General features: G+C 39.9%; 1 protein-coding gene across 6 annotated transcripts in view; it reads right to left on the reverse strand.

The window, feature by feature from the left end:
- AKNA (AT-hook transcription factor) overlaps positions 1-24564 on the reverse strand; it is a 66602-nt gene that overhangs the window by 11007 nt on the left and 31031 nt on the right. For 5 of the 6 annotated variants that reach the window (XM_074292883.1, XM_074292885.1, XM_074292886.1 and 2 more), the window contains 11 exons: positions 23681-23808; positions 20753-20969; positions 17504-17661; positions 16694-16774; positions 14621-14788; positions 12299-12566; positions 8795-8901; positions 7906-8135; positions 7438-7591; positions 3560-3730; positions 2406-2521 (listed from right to left, as the gene is read on the reverse strand). In XM_074292883.1, the coding sequence (XP_074148984.1) occupies positions 2406-2521; positions 3560-3730; positions 7438-7591; positions 7906-8135; positions 8795-8901; positions 12299-12566; positions 14621-14788; positions 16694-16774; positions 17504-17661; positions 20753-20969; positions 23681-23808 (1798 nt within the window). The remainder of the gene's footprint in view (positions 1-2405; positions 2522-3559; positions 3731-7437; positions 7592-7905; positions 8136-8794; positions 8902-12298; positions 12567-14620; positions 14789-16693; positions 16775-17503; positions 17662-20752; positions 20970-23680; positions 23809-24564) is intronic. The other variant, XM_074292888.1, reaches the window with a different exon arrangement.

The raw sequence follows: 24564 nt of genomic DNA on the forward strand, positions 1-24564 counted from the left end.
GATAAAATACATATTCTCATGTTTGGCAAATAAAGCCTGTCATAATCTAGCTGTGACCCAATTTTCCAGACCATCTCACCTTGTACCCATTTTACTATCTTTATTATAGCCAATCAAGACTTCTTTCTCTGCCCCAATATGTGACATTCCATCTGCACACCTCTGACTCTTCCCAGGCTGGTTTCCCATGCTTAAAAGGTTCTTTCTCCTCACCTCTTTTAGAACCCTGACTTTCCTTCAAAACACAATTCAGTAGCCTCTTCCTATAGGAGATATATCCTGCTCCCCACAGTTACTAGGGCCCATCCCACCCTCAATTTCACTATTTTAACTCTCTCACTTCGCTCAAATATCACTGAGTACATTTGCTTTCCCCTCCATCATAGATGCTAAGCTGCTTCAGATAGAAGACTTCCATTTTTTGTCTTTATATCTCCAGTGTTTATGCTTGATGCAGGAAGATATTTAACAAATGCTTGTTAAAAAATGAAAACACAGTCCCTACTCTCAAGGAATTAACATGATCTAGAAGAAAAAGCCCAGGGTCAGGACTCAAATTCTTATCTTTATGAGTATTACTGCCTATCTGGCTATGGGCAAATAATTTTTCCTTTTTGGGCCTTGTTTCCTCAACTGTAAAATTCCAAGAATGATAGAGTTTTTAAAGTTCTAGTTCTAAATGCTGTATTCTAATCTAATGGGGCAACACAACTTGTATCTGAATAACAATAATACAAGGTAGAATGTACAAGGAGTAAAGGAGAATTTTCAGGAAAGAAATTGCTTTCATATGCTTTCAGGTGGGGGAATAGTGAGGCTTCATGGACCTGATGTGGGTCTTGTAGGAAAGAAAAGACTTCAATAAATGATAATAGAGGGGTTATGGGGTGAGTACCAATTTGTTTTCATTTTTGTTCTGTGGATACAGACAGTACCTCTGACTCCAGCCAGCATCTCATTAATATGTCAAGGTCATTGAAGGGACTGACCATGAAGGTACTCTGAAATTCTCCACAGCTGAAGAAAAATTAATTCCAAGGGCTTCTGCTCCCTACTTGGATAGGAGGCAGAATTGTATTAGATAGTATTGCCTTATCTCAGGGACCCTCATTAAGGGGCAACTTGAGCCAGATTTTCATCTTTCCTAAGTTGTTTCTGGCACTAAGAAAAGCTGGTAGTATTAACTTTCTGAAAAGAGAGCTACATTTGATATAAGGTCCAGTAAAGGACCCTCTTTGTTGTCCTAATACCATGTCATCATCATCAGTGACATTCACACAATACGCTGTTACCCACAAAGTGCTTTCCTCACAACGATATCTCTGAACCTCAAAGTTTAAGAAAACTATTGGTAAATTTAATGATATATATGTTCTAAGAAGGGCAAACCAGGATGGTGAAGGGCCTTGGGTCCATGTCACCATGGAGATAAATTGATGGAAGATATTTAACTTGAGAAAAGAAGTCTCAAGAATGATATGGTAGATGTTTTCAAGTATTCAAAGGTCTCTCATGTGGAATAAGGAATCGATTCATTCTGTTTTCCCCAGAGAACAGAATTAGAAACAATGGGAAGAAGTCACAAAGAGGAAAATCTAAGCTTGATGTCATAAAAAGCTTCCAAACAAGGAGAGCTACCCCAAAATGAAAGGGCTGCCTCAGAGCTCAATGGTTTCTTTTCATTTAAACTCTTTAAATAGAGGCTGGAAGACCACTTGTGTTATGGAAGAGACTTTTTTTTTTTTTTTTTTTTTTTTTAGTATGGGTCACTTAGGTTCCTTGTGATTCTAAGGTGGGTAGAGAAAATATCCCCACTTTACAGAGGGAAGGAATTGAACTAAAGGAGATGGCATAAAAGCTGTAATTTGGAGTCACAGAAAAGAAATGTGATTCCCGGACTAGTTTTGTGATCTAGGACACAAAGTCCTACCTTTCTGGGTTTCCATCTTCTCATCCATAAAATGAAGGGGTAGGACTGGATATTTCATAAGGTCCTTTTTTCTAACTCTAAATCCTATGATTTTATGATTAAGTGATATGTCCACAAGGACACAAAGTTAGCAAGCCTCAAGAGTTGGGAGTTTGAACCCCATGCTCCTAACTCCATGTCCAGTGTTCCATCCACTAATACCATGGGACAAACCAAAGAACCCAGTCAGGGCCTTCAAGAGTGATAACTCCTGGTGCTGTAGAAGCAGTTTTCCTAACTCCATTGTTTAATTCAGGTCCTGATCTTTAGAAAGTCAGCCTAAATGTGGAAATGTTTTACAAGACTTCTTATGTACAATGTGTATCAGATTTATTGCTTCTTTAATGGATGTAAAGAGGGATATAAGACAATTTGGAACCAAAAATAATTCTTTTAAAAAACACAAAGAAATCAGCCCCTCCTGGAAGTCACTTACTTTGGGCTGGTTGGGTCCCTTCTCGGGGCACTGAGGAGGATCTCAATCGCAACCGTACTGTGCTATTGTTTTGAGATGCATCTCCACGATCACCTTGATATCTTTCTGCAGATTTACTGGTAAAAGGCAAAAAAGACAAAAAAGTTACCTCCTGGGACCTTGCTCAGAAATACAATCTTTTAGAACTTACCTTGGCTAGCAAATATTTCAAGGACAGTAGCATAAATAGATGGCACCCAACCCAAAGAAAAAAGTAGCTTCCATACAAAGTTATCATCCCCTTCCTAAAAGATGACATCCATATTTTCCCATATCCCACATTGCTTTGTGACAGTAAGATCTCATATGGGAGATGCACTTATTGTTTTAGATCCCTGGTGCCATCATGGCAAGGAAACATACTTTCAGCGGGAAAATAGGAAGCTGAACTCAAAGTTTAAGTCCCCACACTTAGTGAGCTGCTTCAAAAGAGCCATAGGGAACATTAGAATGATCAAGGATATGGGATTGTTCCACCCTTCATCCTCTGTCCTGGTCAGGTCACATATAGAGAGTTCTCTGTGCTGGACACTCTCATCCTTCTATCCTGGGAAGATCTCAAACAGAGAATTGTGTACCACATCTTAGGAAGGTTGTTGCCAAGCTGGGGAACATTCAGAGGAAGTTAATGAGGATGCTGAGAGAATCAGAGACCATTTCATATAAGGAACGATTAAAAGAACAAGATGAGTGAACCTGGGAAAGAAAGACAAGGCTGGAGCAGAGTGAGGACCCTGACACTGGGAAAGATTAAGGATAAAAGGAAAAGGTGGCAGCAGAGTTAAATGGAGAAATAAGTAACATGGAAACAACAAATAGTGGAAAATGAAGAACCTCAGTGCTATGGTCCATGGGATCATGAAGAATTGGCCACAGTTCAACAACAACAAATAAACAAATAATAACAAGAAGTATTTAAAGAGCTGTTAGTGTTAGATTTGCTTTAATTAACATCAGTTTTGGAATCGTATGGTTCAATGTCACTGACAGCAGCAGGTGCGCCTTTGCAGTTCCAAGAGGAACCTAGAAGGCCACTTGGTAGCTTTTCAAGCATGAGCTCCCTGCATCACCTCTGAGGCCCTGCCAACCTGAGCTTCTGTGAGGGATGTACACACCTGAGGTGGGAAGGGCTCCCTGAAGCCAAGGGGTCCTTTGCAAGCCGGCTCCGAGCCCTGGTCGCTTGGTGGAAGTTATGGCTCGAGCTGCTCCGAGGTGGGTTGTTCAAGCTGGCTTCTATCCTCTCTCGGAGTCGGGTCACTTCTTGCTGGAGGGCCCGGATGGCTTGGCTGCCACAGAAATAGAGTCAGTGAGCAGAAGGCAATGGGGGGAAGCTAAGGGGCTCCTGTGACCATTTTGTCTTAGACCCAAGGGAAGGGCCTGCATCTGCTGATTCTGGCAGCCTTATGATTTTTAGGCACCACAGAACCATTGGTTTAGACCCAGCTGACTATCAAAGGTTTATTTTATAGCTGAGGAAACTGAGAATTTAAGCAATATATCTAAAGTCTCAAAAGCAGTAAGTTGAAGAACTGGGATTTAGCTCGGGTCCTCTGACCCTTTCCTCCTATACCATAAGGAGAACAGGTAAAGAGAAAAACAGTGGCCATGTATTCAACTTGACATCTTCCTCAGTGGGCCCAGTCCCTGAAGGCTTATTCAGAGGGTAAAACTCATTGTCTGCCTCTTTTCTCCCCAATTCTTTCCTCTCCAATCTCTCTAATGAGGGGGACTCTGCTGGGCTCTCAATATATCAGCCAATCGATAAGCCTTGACTGGAACACTTCCTATGAGCCAGACCTTGTGCTGTGAGCACGGGGGATAGAGAAAGGCAAAAACCAAAAATCCCAGACTCTTTTCCTAAGGAGCAGGAATTCTAATAGCTATCTCCTGGGTATTCTGAATACTCCCCCCGCCATGATGTCTCTGCCTAGCTCAGGGGGATAGGGTGAGATTCTTGTTAATAAAGAGTTTTGGTTGTTATCCATGCAGTAGAAATTTGACTGTATTTAAACCAATCAAGGAGAATTTTCTGTTGAGGCGAATTGAGGTGGAGTGGGTGAAAAGAGTAGGAGCTTTTCCCTTAAGTTCTTTAGGGGTTCCCATAGGTCAGAGGATCCCACATCCCCTAGAGGATCACGTCACCTCTTTTAGTTCCCTCTTTTTACAGATGAAGAAATAGAAGCTGAGAAGAGAAGTAATTTACCAAAGGTCACACATATTATAGCAAGTGGCAGAATCAAGATTCTAGTTTTTTATTCCAAGACTTGGGTTTTTTCCGTGACTTCCACAAGCTGCCAGAATGAATGGGAAAGAAGAGTTGTTTTTAACATCCTCCCTTGGATGATGGAGGGAAATTCACTGTAAATATTTGCTATCCCCACCAACAGGACTGGAGAAATCAGTGGGCTAGAGCAAAACATGAGCAATATGACATGAGTAAAAAAGGCTGGTAAAATATAGATAAAATGTCCCAACTACTACCACATCCTTGCTGCAAGGTCATCTTAATTCATCAGCTCCCCTCTTCCTGTCTCCCCATTTCCTTTCCCCCAAAGTCTGAACAGAAATAGTGGTTAGTTTTCTACTAGAGGTAGCATGGGACATTGGACTGGGAGTGAAGAGACCTGAATTCTAATTTAGAACTTTGCCACTGTCTTGTTCTGTGACCTTAGAAAAGTAGTTTTTACTATTTGTACTTCCAATTCTTCATCTTTTAAAATGGAGGCGGGGTAAGGAATGGAGCTGGAAAAAACCGAAAGGGACTTAAGGGAACAATAAGCCCAGTCGTTTTATTCTACACATAAAGAACACTCAAGTGAAGACACAGAGGTGTCTGGCTAGCAAGCTGCAAGAGACGGGATTTGAATTCAGGTCCTTTGCGCTTCAAACCTGAGTTTTCTTCTCACTCCATCAGATGCTAGTCCCCTTGATTCATTTGCTAGAAACAGAGACTTGGGCCCTTTCTGAAGTGGGTTTCCTCTCAAGGGCTGGGATGTTAAAAGACCCCCTTCATCCAGAGTCACTTTATGGCCCCAGGCCGGTTTCCCACCCCCACAGGCGCGGCTCGCATACACACAGGACGGAGGGATCCAGCATCTTTGGGACTGCCGTGGCCATCTTCCCGAGCAGTACAGCTCCTCTAGACTCCTTGACTCGGCCAGGTTCTTGAGAGATCACAACCCTCCTAACTCTTCCCCCAAAAGTGGCCTTTCTCCCAAGGCTTCTTTCCAGACTGAGAGAATGGGGAAGGAGAGGCCCTTAGGGGACCTCTGTATCTCCTAGTTCTACAGCCTTGGAATAGCCGGAGCTTAGAACCTGCTGGAACTGCACGTGGCTGAGTGGCTGGTTCCCTAGCAATCCCCATGGAGACATTTGTTGGGGCTGCACAATCAGGAGATGTTTGTCCGCGTGTGGGCTGGGGAAAGCATTCCTGCCCATCACCACTGGCTGGGCAGTGAGCTCCGGGCAACTGGCACGCCTGGCAGGGTCACTGATGGGGGAGGGGATCTGGTCAGTCAGGGGGATAAAAGAGAATTAGAGCCTGGCTTTAGATGGGCCTGGCTTGTTTACTCTCTAATTCATGGTCTGTTAGACTCTCAGTTCATTACTACAAGGATTAACAGCAAATGCTGCTGGGAGTAGATGCTTTGGACTCTGAATCTATTTGATTAAGGTTTCCTTATATAAGAGCTCATCCTGGGAGGGATAATAATTGTATTTATTTATATTATATTTATACTAGATACATTATATAAATGTCATACTGTTTTAAGGCCTGCAAAGTACTTTACATATAGTCTCTCATTTGATCCTCACAATAACCTTGGAAGGCAGAAGCTATTATTATCCCCATTTTACAGGTGGAGAAACTTAGGCAGACTGGGTTAAGTGACTTGGCTGGGATCACATAGTTTGTAAGTGCTTGAAGTAGGATTTGAACTGTGGTCTCCTTGCCTCTGGGTCTAGTACTTGCTAGTATTAGGACTACCCAGCTGCCTCTGAAAACCTTAGTTTTAACTGTGAATTATAGGTTTCTGGGCTTGTCTGTCTTTATTCTGAAGGGCTCTTAATGGTTTTACATGCATGTGTGTTTTATGTATGTCATGGACCCTTTTGGCAATCTGGTAAATCCTGTGGACCTCTTCTCAAAAGAATGTTTTTAAATGTGCAAAATACATGTAAGTTATAATGGAAGCCAATTATATCGAAATACAGTATTTAGTATATTGAGGAAAAAAAAAAAACACAGGCCCCACATTGAGAATCCCTGGAAGAGAGAAGGCATTGGAAGAGGCCCTTTCAGCTCTAACTTTGGGGTAGGCCGTAGGTCCAACTTTGCCCCTGTCACTTACATACCAACTGTGTGACTTTAGGCAAATTATTTATCCCTTCTGGACCTTTCTTTCCTTAGCTTCAAAACGGAGCTCTTACACTAGCTGGTCTCTAAGGTCTTTTCTATGTCCAACATTCCATGTTCTATGATCTAATAAGAGGGTCTCAAGAATAAAAAATCTACAGGTTTTTTCACAGCTAAACAATGTTTGTCTATGCTGACAGCTATGGACCAACAGCCCAGAAAAATGCCTACCACTCTCCAAAAGCAAATGGAAACTAACAGAAAACATTTAAAACCACTGCTTATCTAAGCTTTCTCAGCAGAAAGACAGTATTTGGCTAAGAACTCAGCAGAGATTCTCACATAGTCCAAGTGGGAGAAAAAGGCAATTAAGCAACATTTTCTTTTCCTGCCAAGGCATTCCCTCTAGGATAAGGGTAGTGACAGGGAATCTCAGCATCTGGAAAGCTGCATATTTTCTCTACCATTTCCCCTAAAAATAGGAAGAAGGAAATGTGACATTCAAGACAGTGGTACCTAATTAAAAAAATTTCCTAAGTTTTTCCTATTTATAAAATGGAGATAGTGGAGCCGATGACCTTTTGTCCTTCTACCTGCTCTACAACTTTCTCTCTTAAATAGTCACAGGGGACTCACTCTCTGACTTCCCGGGAGATGAGGTTGCGTAGTGGGTCTTGTGCTTTCTCTTGATGGGCTTCCTCAGAAGGGGTGAGATCAGGAGACTGGCCACGTTCTCTGCCATGGGAATACTGGCTATGGGCTCCATCATGGTCCTCACCATCCAAGTCGTCTGATAAGAAAAAGATACAGGAAGGAGCTAGATAAGGTTGAAAATTAGTCTCAGGGAGGTTATTAATCCAGGAGTCAAAAAATCAATCAGCATACCTATAGGTTTTTGGGGAGGGGGAGGACACAGATGGGCACCTGCTCCATCAGATCCTCTGGAACTAATCACTAATGATCCCAGCCCTGGCCCAGCCTCCAAGGACATGGGCTGCAGGGTATTTAATTCCCTCCCTACCCTGATTCCCACACATAGCATTTGGACAATGCTATGGAGGCAGATTGTTACCCAAACATTCCTTACATGCTCCATCCACTCACCCATCTTTGTACCTGGACCCGATTTGTGGTGGAAGCTCCTTGTCCACTTCTTTGGGGGACTGGTAGGCGTTGGGCCGGACCTCTGGGCCTGGTCCTCTGATGTGCTAAGCCCAGAGGACACTCTGGCGACAAGCTGGTCCCTTCCTGGATGGGGGGAGGATGGAGCTGGGGGTAGACACGCTGTAGATGACTGGGGTAATCGCCTCGAGTCACTGGTACCAAAAGACATACTGTGACAAAGAAAAATGTCAGATGGCAACAAAAAGATTATATGATGATCAATTCTGATATATGTGGCTCTTTTCAACAATGAGGTGATTCAGGCCAGTTCCATCATCTTATGATGGAGAGAGCCATCTACATTCAGAGAGAGGACTATGGGAACTGAGTGTGGGTCACAATATAGCATTTTCAGTTCTTTTGTTGTTGTTTGTGTGCATTTTGTTTTCTTTCTCATTTTTTTCTTTTTGATCTGATTCTTCTTGTATAGCAAGAAAATTGTATAAATATGTATGCATATTGGATTTAACATGTATTTTCAAAAACATATTTAACATCTATTGGACTATTTGCCATCTAGGGGAAGAGGTAGGGGAAAGGGGGAATAATTTGGAACACAAGGTTTTGCAAGGGTCTATGTTTGCCTATGTTTTGAAAACACAAATCTTTAATTTAAAAAAAATGTCAGTAGGCCCACTTGCACTGTTCCTTTTCTTGCCTTGGATAAATTCATGTCCAAGTGCTTTTAGCCCACACCCTCTCAAAGATTATCTGGTTCATATATTCATAAGATTTAGAGCTCGAAAAAGAACTTAGAGACCATCTCATCCAGATTCCTCATTTTGCAAATGAACCATGGAAAGGGAGGCAGAAATATGAACTGCTTTACCTGGTATGGGAAAGTCGGTGCTCTGGAGTCTGAGTTAATGGAGATACCCTGCTGGTTTCAGATCCCACAAAGCCGCTGTCAGTTTCTGGAGATACTATCCGGTGTTCCTGAAAAGTAGTAACAGTTCTCCTTAACACCAATTATATTCTTACCCTTTGGAAGTTGGTCCAGAATTCCAGCTTTCACAGACCAACTGAACCTCAGAATTGGGACAGATTTCTGAGGACCCCAACTGTGCCTAAACTAGATATATCCCCTCTGCAAATATCATCAACCAGGACAGATATCATCCACCCTCTGTTTGAAGGTCTCTACTGATGGTAACTCACTATTTCCCAGGACTGCACTTTGGGGCAGCTCTATTAGGAAGCTGCTGCTTAATCAAGCCGACATGTTTTTCTCCTTGCCAAGCTTGTATTTGAACAATGCTATGAAGCCAAAGTGTCTCCCAAACATTTCTCACCCATCTTTGTGATGGAAGCTTTTACTTTTCTGGATTACAACTATCAAAATACTGATTATTACGTTCTCCTTAGCGAAGTCTTCTCTTTTTCAGACTAAAGTATTCCTAGATTCTTTCATAATAATGGTCCCCAGAATGAAGAAAATAGATTAATCCCCAGGCCATTGTGGGATTTTTAGAAAGTAGCATTTGTCAGAAAAGACTGGATTTTGTAGTTAAATATTCGTGGAGAAAAGACTGCAGTCAGAGCTAGATAATGCCTAAGGTTCCTCCTTTAATTCTGAGATTTAAAGATTTAGAAGGGAGGACTTTTGGCTTAAGCTAGGTTTCTAGATGCTCATTGACCAGAATTTACCATGGTAGGGTGTGTGTGGCCATCAGGACTTGTGTAAGAAAAGGAGCATAGAGTTCGGGGAGTGGAACCAAGATAGTGAGAGAAACACTTCAACTGAACTCTCTCAACATCCCCCTACAAACAACTTTAAAACAATGGCTCCAGCCAAAATATGGAGAGGGAGAATCAACAAAAGATCAGAGTGCATATCCTTCCAGACCAAGATAGTATAGGAGGTTGGAAGGAGATCTCTGTGACATGGATGAGAAGGCTGATCTGGAGCCGACATGGATGAAACACCAAGGCTGTGACTAGTGATGGTGATTTCAAGCCAGTGGGGAGATTTCAAGCCAGAGATGATCGTAACCACCTTAGAAGAGCCAAAACCTTCCAAAATCCCAGAACTAGTTCTGAAAGCAGCAGTGTGAAAAAGCCTCAAACTTGACAATATCCTTCACCACTCCGGCAGTGGAACAGCCCCACTGGAACATAAAGTTCCAAACCAAGACATATAAAAGGGAGCAGTAATTAAAAGCAAAACAGACTTTGTGGAGGAATAGGATAAAAAGGGAGAGAGAAGGATAAACAGAAGAAAATAGGTTGGAAGAAAATGTACAGCTAGTAGTCATAATTAGGCACATGAATAGAATGAACTGACCCATAAGAAATTAGAATCCAAAAGCGTTTTGTTTAAAAGAAACACACTTGAAATAGAGAAATACAAAGTTAAGGAGCTGAAGGAGAATCTATTATGCTTCAGCTAAAGTAAAAAACAAAACAAAACAAAACAAAACAAAAAAAAAAAAACAAAAGGGGGAAGTAACCATGATTTCAGACAAAGCAAAAACAAAAATAGATCTAATTAAAAGGAATAAGCAAGAAAACAACATCTAGCCAAAAGGAACAACAGACAATGAAGAAACAGTAATACCAAACATATATACATCAAATGACATAGCACCCAAATTCTTTTTTTTTTGTTTTGCTGAGTCAATTAGATAAGTGACTTGCCCAGGGTCACCCAGCTAGGAAGTGTTAAGTGTCTGAAGTCAAATTTGAACTCAACTCCTCCTGACTTCAGGACTGGTGCTCTATCTCCTGCACCACCTAGCTGCCCCATAACATCCAAATTTTTAAAGGGAAAGTTATATGAATTACAAAAGGCAATAACAGACAGTAAAACTAGTAGGTGACACCACAATTTTACCTTTTCAGAACCAGATAAATCTAACCTCAAAATAAATGAGAAAGAAGTCAAAAGAGAGAGATTAATAGAATCTTAGAAAAGTTAGATATGACAGATCTCTGGAGAAAATTGAATAGAGATAGAAGTGTACCTTTTTCTCAGCTGTACAAAACACTCTCCCCCCAAAAATGTCCATGTTTTGGGACGTGAAACTTTCACAACCAAATGCATCCTTTTCAAACCATGATGCAATAAATCATATTTAATAAATAGCTGTAGAAGCATAGATTTAAAGCTAATTGTAAACTAAATAATCTAACCCTAAAAATGAGTGAGTTCAGAGAGCAAATCATAGAAACAATAATTTCATTAAAGGGAATGATAACAGTGAGACAATATTTCTAAATTTGTGGGATATAGCCAAACCAGTATTTAAGAAAATTTTATAACACTAAATGTGTACATTAATAACACAGAAAAAGAAAAAGATTAATGAACTGGGCAAGCAACCAAAAAAACTCCATAATAATTAGAAAAAAAAAATTAAAAATCCCTAATACCAAACCAGCATACCAAAAATGAAGATAAGAGGGCCAATAAACTAATAAAAAAAATAAGACATTGGTTAATTTTATTTTAAAAAAGAAAGAACCAAATAAATATTATAAAAATTATTTTCAATAAAGATGAAATTAAAGCAATTATTAGGAGTTATTTTGCCCAATTATATGCTAGTAAAACTGGCAATTTAAATTAAATGGATGAATTTTTCAAAAATATAAACTGCAGCAAATTATAGAATATTTAAGTAATTCCATCTTAGAAAAAATTGAGGAAGCCATCAAAGAGTGCCCTAAGGAGGACCACATGGATTCACAAATGGATTCTATCAAATAGTTAAGGAATAATTAATCTCCATACTATATACAGTATTTGGAAAAAATAGATAAAGAAGTCCTACCAAATAAGGACTTGTAATATGATTATTAAAAACTTTTTACATGTAATTGGTTAATATTTAATGAAATAAAAATAATTTTAATAATAAGAATATATTTTATGTCTCAATTCTAGTTCTCTTCCTGATGCTCAGTATTATTTCATTGGTCTTTCTGGCCATGTAAACACATGGTCTTCTTCTTTATCATTGTCATTAGAGGGAAGGGTCAAACTCTTTTATATATATATACCTCATAAAGTTGTGAAGAAAGGTCCCTTGATAAACCTAAAAGCTCTACAGAATTATGAGGTGCTATATTATTATGATCAATATCATTATTATCATTCCTATTTTACAAATGAAGGACTGATTCTCAGAGAGATAGTGACTTATCACTGCTTCTAAGAGTCGGAGTCTGAACTCAAACTCAGGGCTCTTGCCATTACTCTTTTCCCTATCCCATCACTGTTTGGCTGACAACTTCAGAAAACAGCTTGCGAGCCATAAATTAAAGCATGCCTTTTTCTAGAAGCATAGATTATATATTTCCCACACATGTTTGTTACCTTATAGTGACTCACATCAAAATTCCTTACCAGCTGAGGGGCACTGGCTGAATGGAAAGCCTTCTGAAGCGGCAGAGAGCCCGAAAGGCCACTGCCAGCCAAGCTGGTGATGCTGCTCGGGTGCGAAGACAGCTGCTTTTGCTCTGAGGCTGGTGGAGTGAGCTTGGGGGTGGATGCGGGTGGCTGAGCAATGGGACTTTGGAGAAGCCCACCCAAGTGCCGGTCACTCCTCGCTGATGGCCGCAGCTCTAGCTGGGTTGATTGCCTCTGCTCCATAGATTCCCTGATAAAAAATGAAAACAGGTGTCAGCTTCATCCTTCCTGGGGCTCCTCAGGCCCTAGTCCTTGAGTTCACTTCGCATCTGGAGGATGGGGAAGGGGAGGAGGCCCTCTGGAAGTTCTAGGATTGTAGACAAAGAAAAATTCCCTAATTAAGGGCTCCAACTGAGAAGTTCCTGGTCAGGATTGTGGGTCTTTAGGAAAAGAAGTCCAGACTCACATGCATGCAAGGCTACTATGGAGCTCATGAGCAAAGAATAAGATAGAGCCTTGAGGAAACATATGACCAGAAGAGGAGGGGGACTGAGGGGTAACAGGCTGGTATGTTACCAAAATGTTTCCCTGGTGCCCATGAAATTTTTCAAAGAGGCAGTATGAAGGTCTCTTGTGTCAGGTAAACTTTCTATGTAATATTTATGGAAAAAGAAGTGGCTAATTGGTACCTAGGATGATGAGATGGGGTGCCCCAGCCCCATGGAAGGAAATCAACAGATCCATTTAAGTGGTGAAGGAATCAGGATGGCAATCAGTGTTGAAGCTGAAGCTGCCCATTGGTAGGGCAGGCATATGAAAACACAGTGGAAAGGTAGTTTCAAGAATCAGGAGACTTGGGTTTAATAACAAGCCCTTATTAGCTATCCTCTGCAGCCCCCACTCCAAGCTATTATTAGCTTTTCTATCCAATAAGCCCTGCCCAACCACCTCATGAGAGGTGTAATAATAATAAACAACCATAAATATCGTCATATAAAATAAATAATATTATATTTACAAATGAAATATATGAGTCTTTATATAGCATTTTACATGTATTTCCTCATTTGATCTCATGACAACCTTGTGAAGAAGGAGCTGTCATTATCCCCATTCTATGGGGATATGAGGAAACTGAGGCACATGGAGAGTCAATTACTTGTCTAGTATTATATAATTAGTAAGCAGCATAACTTGCACTCAGGTCTTTCTGACTTCAAGTCTTATTCTTTATGTACCATCTAGCTGCCTTTGGAAAGTATAAATCAGTGGCCCTAGAAAAAAAGAAAAGAAATGACAAAACATACCTCCTTCCCCTCTTTTCAGAAGTGGGATACTGTCAGACATAACTGAGGCACTGGTTTGCTGAACTACTTTTTGATCTTTCTTTTTTTTTAATTCTTAGTTACAAGGATTGGCTCACTAGCTACGTAAGGAAGGAGGGATATAGTTGAAAATGAATGTGATACCCAGCGAAAGAACTCTGGGAGATGACTATGAACCACTACATAGAATCCCCAATCCTTCTATTTTTGTCTGTCTGCATTTTGGATTTCCTTCACAGGCTAATTGTACACTATTTCAAAGTCCGATTCTTTTTGTACAGAAAAAAAACCTGTTTGGACATGTATACATATATTGTTTTTAATTTATACTTTAACGTATTGAATATGTATTGGTCAACCTGCCATCTGTGGGGGGGGAGGAGGGAAAAAATTAGAACAAAAGATTTGGCATTTGTCAATGCTGTAAAATTACCCATGCATATATCTGGTAAATAAAAACTGTTAAAAATGAATGTGATATAAAAATAAAAATAATAGATTTAAAATAAAAATATATTTTTAAAAAGCAATATACAAAAGGGAGATATCATATCTCATTGTTTGAAGTATTCTCAGGAAGTACAGGGTGCTAATTTTTTTCTTGTGAAGAAAAGGAAATCTCTCTTAAAGAGAGTTATGGGTTTTTGTTTTGTGATTATCACTTCTTCATATACTTCCTTCAGGATTTAGCTCAGGTACCACTTCCTTTACGAAGCCTTCCCTGATCCCTCCCCCTCCTCAAACTACATTTTATTTACTAATCTGAGTACATGCTAAATTTCCCTCTCCTCCTTACCTCCTACCCCTTTAAGGTTTCCAAGGATGGAGACTACTTTGCTTTTGTCTTTGAATCCAAACTATGTACTTTGCACAAAGTGGGTGATTAATAAAGTTTCCTTAATTGGACCAGGGACTAACTCAATCTCTTCTATCATGGAGATGCTTGAAAATAGTAAAGAATGAACAGCAAGTGTCTTACTCAAGAAGGTTCGGATGCTTCCCTTGCTCTTTTTCTGTCCTCCTGGAGCTGGGTTCAAAAGCACTGGGATTCTTAGCAATTGACCCATCAACTTCATGGGTGAAATCCTTCTCTTCCTGATCTCCTTCCAACTTGATGGCATCAGGAAGGGACTTGATACTATGGTATCTATAATGGATCAAACAGAAAAAGGTGTGAATTTGAGTATTACCAGGGGCTGTCCTGTAGTATTCTTGACAGGGAAAACCTGGCAGACATGACCAAGAACTGATATTCAAGATTGAAGACTAAACTTCTGGGGACTAATCAATGAGACATATCCTCAATCCAGTCTCTAAATGATGGATGAGATGCTTCTTTTAAGCAGGTCATTCGGTGGATCCTCTTATGGATGACTCCCTAAATGACTAGATTATGACTCAGAGCAGCTTTTATAAGAGCCAGAAGGGACTCTGAGAGGTCATATAGTCCATCCCCCTGCCTTCACATAGGCATTAACTATTATTATTATTATTATTATATTCACTCATTCAGCAGATGAGACTCCATGTTAACTTACAAAATTTTTCAAAGAAATCTCCATAACACAACCTATACTTATAACAGATTTTAGTGACAAGCCTGTAGGACAGTACTATTTTAATTTTCTTTGCATTCCTGCATTTAGCACAGTACTTCCTGATTGCTGATTCATCCCATTATTTCACTTTAATCCCTACAATTTTGACTGAAGCACATTTACTCTAGTCCTTATATTTTGTGGAACTGGAAAATAACTGCCCTTGGTTATCTACATCAAATCCTCTCTGTGTGAATTACACAAATCATTAATAGACTCAATCTCGGTCTCCCTAAAGCCATCAGCAAACCAGGTGGTTTGTCCCTTGGCAAAGATCTCCTAGGCCTCTTCAGCAGCAATCCCCACAATGCACATTCTAGTCATAGGCTCACAAGTTCATAAATCTTGAGCTGGATAGGACTTTAGAAGCATCTAATCCAATTCCCCATTTTACTGAAAAGAAAATTGAGGCCCAGAGATGTTAAGTGATTTGTCTAAGATCTAAGGTAATAAGTGTCAAAGATAGAATTGATTTTTTCCTATTGAACCTGCATATTTAAAATTTTTAAATTTTAAAAATTATTTTTGTCAATTAGCAAAAACCTATTCTCTCTCCCTTTTAACCCCACCCCATTAAAACTCCTCCCTGCAATGGGGATGGGGTAAGGAAAAGCAAAGAAAAACAAAGCTGTTGTAAATATATATATATATATAGTCAAGAAAAATAAATTTCCACATGGGCTATGTCCAAAAAACTATCTCTCAATCTGCACTCTGAATACATCACCAAAGATGATGGTTATCTGACTCCCGCAGTACCCTTTCTCTAGTCATAATGATGGATGCACTGTATCTTCCTATGTAGAGGGGGTGATAAAGCCCAGGCAGCACTATATAGTCTGTGGTATGGTGAGATAGGTACTCTATTGCAAAGCTTTCAGTCATTCTCAGTCATGTCTGACTCTTCTTGATTACATTGGGAATTTTTTGGCAAAAATACAGCAGTCCTCTGCCATTCCTTCTCCAGCTCATTTTACAGATGAGGAAACTGAGGCAAGCAGATCACACAGCCAAGAGATGTCTGAGGCTGAATTTAAACTCATCAAGAGACTCTTTTTGACTTCAGGTCTGAGACCCTATCTACTGCACCACTACTACATAATCAACTAGCGTTTGTTTGCAAAGGATATAGAACTCTTGAGCTATAGGCCAAGCCAATGGAGTTTCCCAAAGGACTTCTCCAAAGTGTAGCTTTCTCCTGTCCTCCCCCCAACCCTCCTTCCAACCCAAAAAGTCATAGGATACTTTCTCTCACACTCAATGCAGCCAAAAGAAAATGCTGCTTTTAAAACATCTCTTACTGAGTAATTATAATAATAAAAAGCCAAAGGTTTTCCCTGAAGAAGAGATAAGAAAATGCATCTTTCTCTTGTTTGCAGAAATGGGGGCTATGGGTACAGAACTTCATAAGCTGTCAGATTTAGTTAATGTGTTGGTTAGTTGTATTGACTTACCTATCCTTCCCTTTTCTTTTCTTTTTTCCCCCTTTTAAAAAGGATAGTTTTCTGGGTAGGGGACAGGAAGGAAAGGAACATCTTTAGGGAGGAAAAATGACAAAGACAGCAATGAAAATGAAAAATTGAAAAAAAAAATTATTCCCTACAACCCCTGGGGGAGGGAGGAAAGGAACAGGAGGGGGGTAAGTTGGAAATGAGGTAAATTTCCTTACTCACACTACAACTCAAATTAACCTGATTTTTTCCCCCACTTTCAACTTACAGGAGGAATAGGAGAGGTGAACAACAAAAACCAAGTGAGTATTGGTAATTTTGTCTAAAAAAAATCTTCCTGGAATGTTCCTAGAATTGATATACATTCAACTGAGGTTGTACTTCTCCATTTTTATTCTTAAGCAGCCAGAACTAATGTTTAAAACGATGGTCCCAAAGCCCCATGGCTCCTCACAGAGATCAAAGGGAAAAAATGAGGGATTCTTGAAATTCTACTTATCCATATAGGAAAAAGGACTCAAAATATCTTGAAGAAAATTTTTTTAATATGGATTGAAACTAAAAGGGCTGAGTTTATCACCTACAGCATATATCATTCCAGCAAAGTGAATATCTCAGTAATCAAATATTAAGTATAATAAAGGTTTTGAGTTTTCCCTAACAGTTTACCAGGTCTTTCTGTGCACTCCCTAACTTGTTCGGACACAAAATGGGTTGGAAAGTTTTATAGGCTGGGATAGGCTAGAGCCAGGAAGGTTGGGAAGTTCTCACAAGTGAATGGGACTCTCTCTGACCCTACCCTTGAACACTTACCGGGTTATAAGACTCTGGAAATCCTGCTCCATTTGGAGCTGCTTGTACTGAAGTGGCTGTGGGAGTCCTGGGCCCTCATCTTCTAACTCACTACTGGCAGGGCTCACTTCTGAATGTACTCCACACAGAAAAGCATGGCCATTCTGCAGAGTTGGCGTCTGTGGGAAAGAGAGGCAAGGAGTCGGGGAGAGTCCAATTAATTTGTGTTCTGGACAAAATAAGCAAGAGAGACAACTCTTCCCATCTCACAGGGAAAATTCATTTATGCAATTATGTGTCAATTTATGTAATTCATAATGCATTATATATATGTATATATATGTGTGTGTATATATAAAACTTGTGAATGTACTAGCTATGTGGATAGAATGCCAGCCTAAAGTTAGTAAGTCCTGAGTTCCAATCTGTTCTCAGATATTTACTAGCCATGTGACCCTTTTTACCTCAGTTTCCTCATCTGTAAAATGAGTCAGAGAAGGAAATGGCAAACCCCTGCAGTATCTTTGCCAAGAAAATCCCAAATGGGGCCATGAGAAGTTAGACATAACTGAAATACAACAACAAATCTAAATTTTCAAATTATTTTTTTTTTTAAAGTGAGAGGGAGGAGAAACCATGGCTGCCTTATCTCATACTTGTGAAATTAATTTATAGGACAATTCACATTTATCCTTGGTAAATTTCATCTTCTTAATTTCTCTTGAGATTTTTTGGGATCGTGTCTCTATCATCCAGTGTGTTGGCTTTTCAAATGTGAAGGTGACACAAAGCTGTCAACTGATTCAGTGGATAGATCTCTCTCTTTTTTTCCATAGAAAGGCATGTCGCATAAGCAAGAGAACACGCAAGCATAGTATGAGATGTACATTCTTCCCTCTTTCTTTTTGACCATTCTGTAACCCAGCTCTCAAATACATTCCCTTCCCATCTTTGCCTGTGAGAATCCTCTCTCTTCCAAAACTCTGATCAGTTGCAGGATCCACCCAAAAAATCATCTCTGATCTCCTGTAGAAAATGGCCTTTCTCCTGACCCCGGAATCAGGAAGATCTGGATTAAAATCCAGACTTGAACATCAGAGTCGAGTCTAGCTATATGATCCTGGCCAAATCGCTTAATCTCTGTTTGTCTCAATTTCTTAACTATTAAGTGGGGAGCCCTTAACCTCACAGGGTTGTTGTGAGGATCAAATGATATAGCACAGTTCCTAGCACATAGTAGGCAAAATATGATGCTTATTTCCCTTCCTTTCCCTTCCTCTCATCAGACCTTAGTCTACTGTTTGTAACTCTCTGGCAAGTATTTCAAGATATTTCATATTATACACTTAACCACGTCTTTTAACAATAACTCAATTTTCTGTAGCTCTTCACATATAATATATATGTGTGAAAATAAAAGTCATACAAAGTAGGAAGTGTGAATAGTATTTTCATTTTACAGATGAGAAAATTAAAGTTAAGAAATGCTAAATGAGTTGCCTAGGGTCACAGAACTAGTAAATATTGGAACTGAGATTTTAGCCTGCTCCAATGTCCTTCCCCCTCGCAATTAGCCAACAAGCATTAGGCAGTACCAGGCACAATACTAAGCCCTGTCTTTGTTCAGTCACTTCAGTCCCATCTGACTCTTTATACCTCATTTGGGGTTCTCTTAGAAAAGATATTAGAGTGGTTTGCCGTTTCCTTCTCCAGCTCATTTCATACTTAAGGAATTAAAGCAAATAGGGTTAACTGACTTGCCTAGGGTCACACAGCTAGTAAGGGCCTGAGTCCAGATTTGAACTTCAGTTCTCCCTGATTCTAGATCCATCTCTAGCCACTGACAGAATAGTCCCTGCCTTCAAGGGGCTTACATTCTTATCTGGAAGGAACCACATGAAATTAAATCTATGAAAGATACACATAGAGTGAATGGAAGGGAAACTCATAGGAGAAGGTAATAGCAATGGGAGGGACCAGAAAGGTCTCTGCAGAAGATAGGATTTGAGCTGAAGCCAAAGAACCCATGAGACAGAAATGAGGAAGGAGAATATCCCAGACATGGGGACAGTCAGAGCAATGGCAGAGATGGGAGATGGAGTGGAGTATAGGAGGAAGAGTATGAAATCTAATTTCCCTCAGGGGAAGGACTGATTAACACAATCACCCTAACTCCTAGCAGAAACATCCAGTGCACAGCAGGACTTACAAGATTAACATCCAATAACTACTCTTGATTTTCAGCATCCTAGAAGGAAAAAAAAGGCAGAGAGAGAGAGAGCAGGAGCTAAACTCAGTAAAACTCTCCTTCCTAAGTTCCAATCTGACCTGTCAGACACTTAGTTGTTTGACCATGGGATGGTCATTTAACCCCATTTTCCTCAGTTTCCTCATCTGTAAAATGAGATGGAAAAAGAAATGGCAAACTACAGAGAAGAAAATCCCAAATGGGTCATAAAGAGTTAAATATGATTGAAATAATTAAACAAAAAAAATCACCTTGCAACGGTAACTCAAAAGAAATGACACTCTTAGATCTCAAACAGGACAGAATAGTCTTGAGAAATATAAATCCTTGGAGAATACATTAGTTTATAAAAAAAAATCAGGAGTACAGAGTCTGTTTTAGCTTTACTACTCACTTCTTGCTTTCACTAAAATCTTCTTTCCTCCCTCCTAGTGTCTGGCTCTCTTTCCTCTCTGTCTCTGTCTCTCTGTCTCTGTCTCTCTCTCTGTCTCTGTCTCTCTCTCTCTCTCTCTCTCTGTCTCTCTCTTTTCTGTCTCCCAACGACTGTCACTTTCCCCATTGCCACCACTCACAGTCTGATCCTTATTATTAGTCCACTTATTAGGACTATTGTAATAGCTTTCTAACAGATCTTTCCATCTTTGATCTCTCTTCCTTCTAGTCTCCTTCACACTGCTGCCAGAATAAATTTCCCTAGGCATAGATTTGGACATACCAGTCCTCTTATCAAAAATCTTCAGAAGTTCTTAATTACTTCCAAAATAAGTTTAAATTCCTTTGATCAGCATTTAAGGCCCTCTGAAATCTGATTCCATGAGAAGTGCTTAATAAATGTCTTTTGCATTCTACTGTATGTCTTACTTGATCAATCCAAGCATATTTTAATAGTAAATGCTGAGTCTGATTCAAACAGATTCTCTTGAAGTTTTAATACAAAAGAAAAAGGAACAAGAAGTCTAAGGTAGTTCATTCCTCACTGGGCTTGAGGACTGCCTTCTTCCTGTCGTGGGAAAAGGAATTACCTCAGGGTAGGGGGTGCGGACAGTTGGCATGGGGGCTTGAGCCAATGGAGCAGGAGATGGAGTAGGTGCATCTGATACAGGTGAAGCTGTTGAGCTGTCACGGTACTTTTCTCCTGGAGGGGTTCTTAGAGAGAGTTCTTCGGGTCTTAAGTCATCTATCTCATCCATGAGCTCTTCAAGGCGCATTCCCAGCCGAAATATCTCTCCTTCCACTTCCCTGAAATAGGTCAAACCATGCTTATGTAGGAGAATGAAACCAAATAGAAAGAGATAGGAGACAGAGAGACAGAGAGAAAGAGAGACACACACATAGACAGAGGCAGAGAGAGTGAAAGAGACAGAGACAGACACACAGAGAAGACACACAGAGAGAGACAGACAGAGAAAAAGAGAGACAGAGAGAGACAGAGGCAAAGGCAGATAGAGTGAGTGAAAGAGACAGAGACAGAGACAGGAGAGAGATGAAAGAGAGAGAGGGAGGGAGAGAGAGACAAAGAGACAGAGAGACAGACAGAGACAGACAGAGAGAGAGAGAGATGAGAAAGGAGAGATAGACAGACACACTCTTTCTGTGTCTCTCTGTAGGGGAGAAAAATCCTACACATAGAAACATGAAGACTGGCCCACTACAAGAACAGAGCCCGAATGGCTAGAAAACAAGTAAGCCAGGAAGAGCCAGAGCCTCTGAAGACTCAGCTTGCAAGGAGCTGGGGGCTGCCAGGGCACAGTGATTTTCTCCCAGTGGGTTCATCAGCACCCACTGCTTCTGTTCTTCCAGAGAAGCGTGCCCTCATTGGCTTTGGTTCCAGGCTGTTCATTGGGCTGCCTTACTCTCTGTTTTAAGTCTTCCGGCTAGGTGACAAAAAATCTACATATATCCTCTCCAGCTAATCTGCAAGAGCAGAGGTGATGTATGCTCACTGACACAGAATCTCAGACAGTTAGCAGCAGTACTATAGGATCGGCATGAATATACATATAGTCTGTATGAATCCTTGGTAAGAGCTCATTGAGCACCATCCGTTGTTACAGTCAGAGATTTTCTGTAACTAACTGTTGCATTTTGAGCACAACTATCTGTACATTAAGAAATTAGCCAAGTACACAAATCAGGGTCTGATTTACTGTTTTGTTGACTGCTTAAACTTAAAAGTGCATCATTGTGCTTCCCCCCACCCCATCCCAGACATTCAGCTGTTAACGTGTTCTCTAGATCAGTAAGGGCATATAAGTCAATTTTTCTTGTTTTCTTGTAGGTTTTGCTATCAACTAAAAAAGAAAAAAAACCCATAAAATCTTAGTGTTAGAAAGGACCACCTTCTCACTCAAACTCCAGCGGCTCCCTATTACTTCCAATATCAAACAAAGTCCTCTGTTTGCAATTTAAAGTATTTCATGTATACTTCCTACCTTTCCAGTCTTTCTTTACTTCACTCTTCTTCATGAGTTCTATGAGCCAAGCACAATGAACCTATTTTCTGTCCTTCACACAAGAAGTCCATCTTCTATCTCTGTTCATTTATTCTGGACATTCCCCACGCTTGGAATATTATCATCGCAACCTCTTAGGCTTCCTTCAAGACTCAGTTCAAATTCTATGTTCTTTAGGAGACCTTTTCCCAGTCAATCTCTCCCAGAAGTTGGCATCTTCCCTTCTGAGACTACCTTCCATTTGCCATTTAATATATTTCGTATGTCACTAATTATTTACATGTTGCCTTTCTCATTAGAACATGTACGTGTTCCTTGAGGCAGGGATTATTTTGTAATTCTTTGTGTCCTTACTACTTAGCAGAGTATGTAGCATATAATACCTAATAGAACTTAATCTTGCTTATTAATTTGAAAAAAAATTCTCAGCAAGTTGCGGTGTATGATTGTGATGGAATACTACTGTCCTGTATAAGAAATGACCAGCAGGATGATTTCAGAAAAACCTGGAGAGACTTACATGAACTGATGCAAAGTGAAATAAGCAGAACCAGGAGATCACTGTGCCCAGTAACATAAATAGTGTACAATGAGCAACTGAATGACTTAGCTATTCTTAGTAACTCAATGATCCAAGACAATTTTGAAGGACTTTTAGTGAAAAATGCTATCCACATTCAGAGAAAGAACTGATGGAGGGTGAATAAAAGTCAAAGCACATTTTTGCTTTCACTTTATCTTTCTTGGATATTTTTGGGGAGGTTATTTCACAACATGACTAAAATGACAATATGTTTTGCATGACTGACATGGATAAACTATATCAAATTGCTTGTCTTTTCAATGAGAAAAGGAAGAAGGGAGAAAGAATCTGAACTCAAAATAAAAAAAAAAGAATGTTAAAATTGTCTTTATGTATAATTGGAGAAAAAAAATTTTAAACAAAGAAAACAAGACCTAGTATAGGAAAATTAAATGACTTGACCAAGTCTCGTAGGAAATGATCATGAGAGGCAGAAATTGTATTCAGAACCTATGGCACTGATACTTGTTACAGACTCATTTAATCCCTCAGTGCTCTAAGAAGTGCTCTAATATTTCAAGTTGCAGAATAAATGCCAACTTAGATTGTTGGAGAAAGTTCCTTCTAATGAGCCCCTTATACTGATGAAATTATAGATCTAGTACTTATCCCCATTAGCTCATTTACTTATTAATACCAAGTTACATAATCTTAATGTATAAAATACTTTAAAGGGATGAAACTATCACTTTTTAAAAATATTCCACAAATTGGGTTTTTCACTAAGTGGATCACAGGCATCCTTTGGTACATGTTACCACTAGCCTTGCAGTAGATTATTCTGAATACCTGAAGATTAACTGCAATTCCCCTAGAACATAATTACAAAATCTTTAAGGAAATTTTAGGAATAAAACCCAGGGCCATGCAGATATCATCCTCGCAGGCAATGGGTTCCCTTCCCTAACACATACCTGTTAGGATCAAATTCACCAGGCGACACCTCAGATGTCTGGAGCTGTTGCATGCGTCTATGCTCTCCTCGTGCCCAGAGAAAGGCTTTCTCCAAAGCATCCTGTTCTTCCTTCAGCCTCCATAGCCCCTGGAACAAGAACACAGGCAGGAGCATGAGCTTTCAGAGGCCGCAGGAGCCTCGTAGAGTCATCGGGTGCTAGTATATGTCTCAGCAGTTATACAAAGCTAGGAACAGTCAATGTCCCTTTGTGATTAATTCAGGAATTGACAACTTCTAACAACATAGCAGAGTGGATTAGTCCCTAGCTTTGTTTCCTAGGGCACCTGGGTTAAAATCTCAGCTCTGATAGCTTAGAATCATTTATTATACCTTCTACTTACCATCTTCACAAACTAGATTGATTTCTAATCTCCCTGCTCTTGTCCAGGCCTGGAATGTACTCCCTTCAACGTGGAAATTCCTTAATTAACTCCTTTCAAAGATCCACTCAAGTACTGCCTTCTACTAGCTCTTCCCTGATTCCCCCAATTTAATTTATTCTGCATATGTATTTTGTATTTACTTATCTTTGCACATGTGAGTATCCTTATACCCCTCTGCCCCCAAAGAGAATGTAAACTACTTCTAGGTAAGAACCCTTCCTTTCCTTTTTCCTTACTACAGCCAGCGACCCACCACACAGTATCTGGAATATAATAAGCACTTAAGAAATTCTTGTAAACTGAATTGAGGCTGTTATTATTCCCAAAAGTTTAAAAGAAAAAAAATTCAGAACCTGATGTTACTAAGATTATTCCTAGTGTTTTTGATAAAATACCAACCAAGCCAGTCACATACCAGTCAGTTATTAACCCCAAATGCAAATCAATTTTCAGTAATATG

The sequence above is a fragment of the Sminthopsis crassicaudata genome, chromosome 2 (assembly GCF_048593235.1).
Source record: "Sminthopsis crassicaudata isolate SCR6 chromosome 2, ASM4859323v1, whole genome shotgun sequence".
NCBI classification, from domain to species: domain Eukaryota; kingdom Metazoa; phylum Chordata; class Mammalia; order Dasyuromorphia; family Dasyuridae; genus Sminthopsis; species Sminthopsis crassicaudata.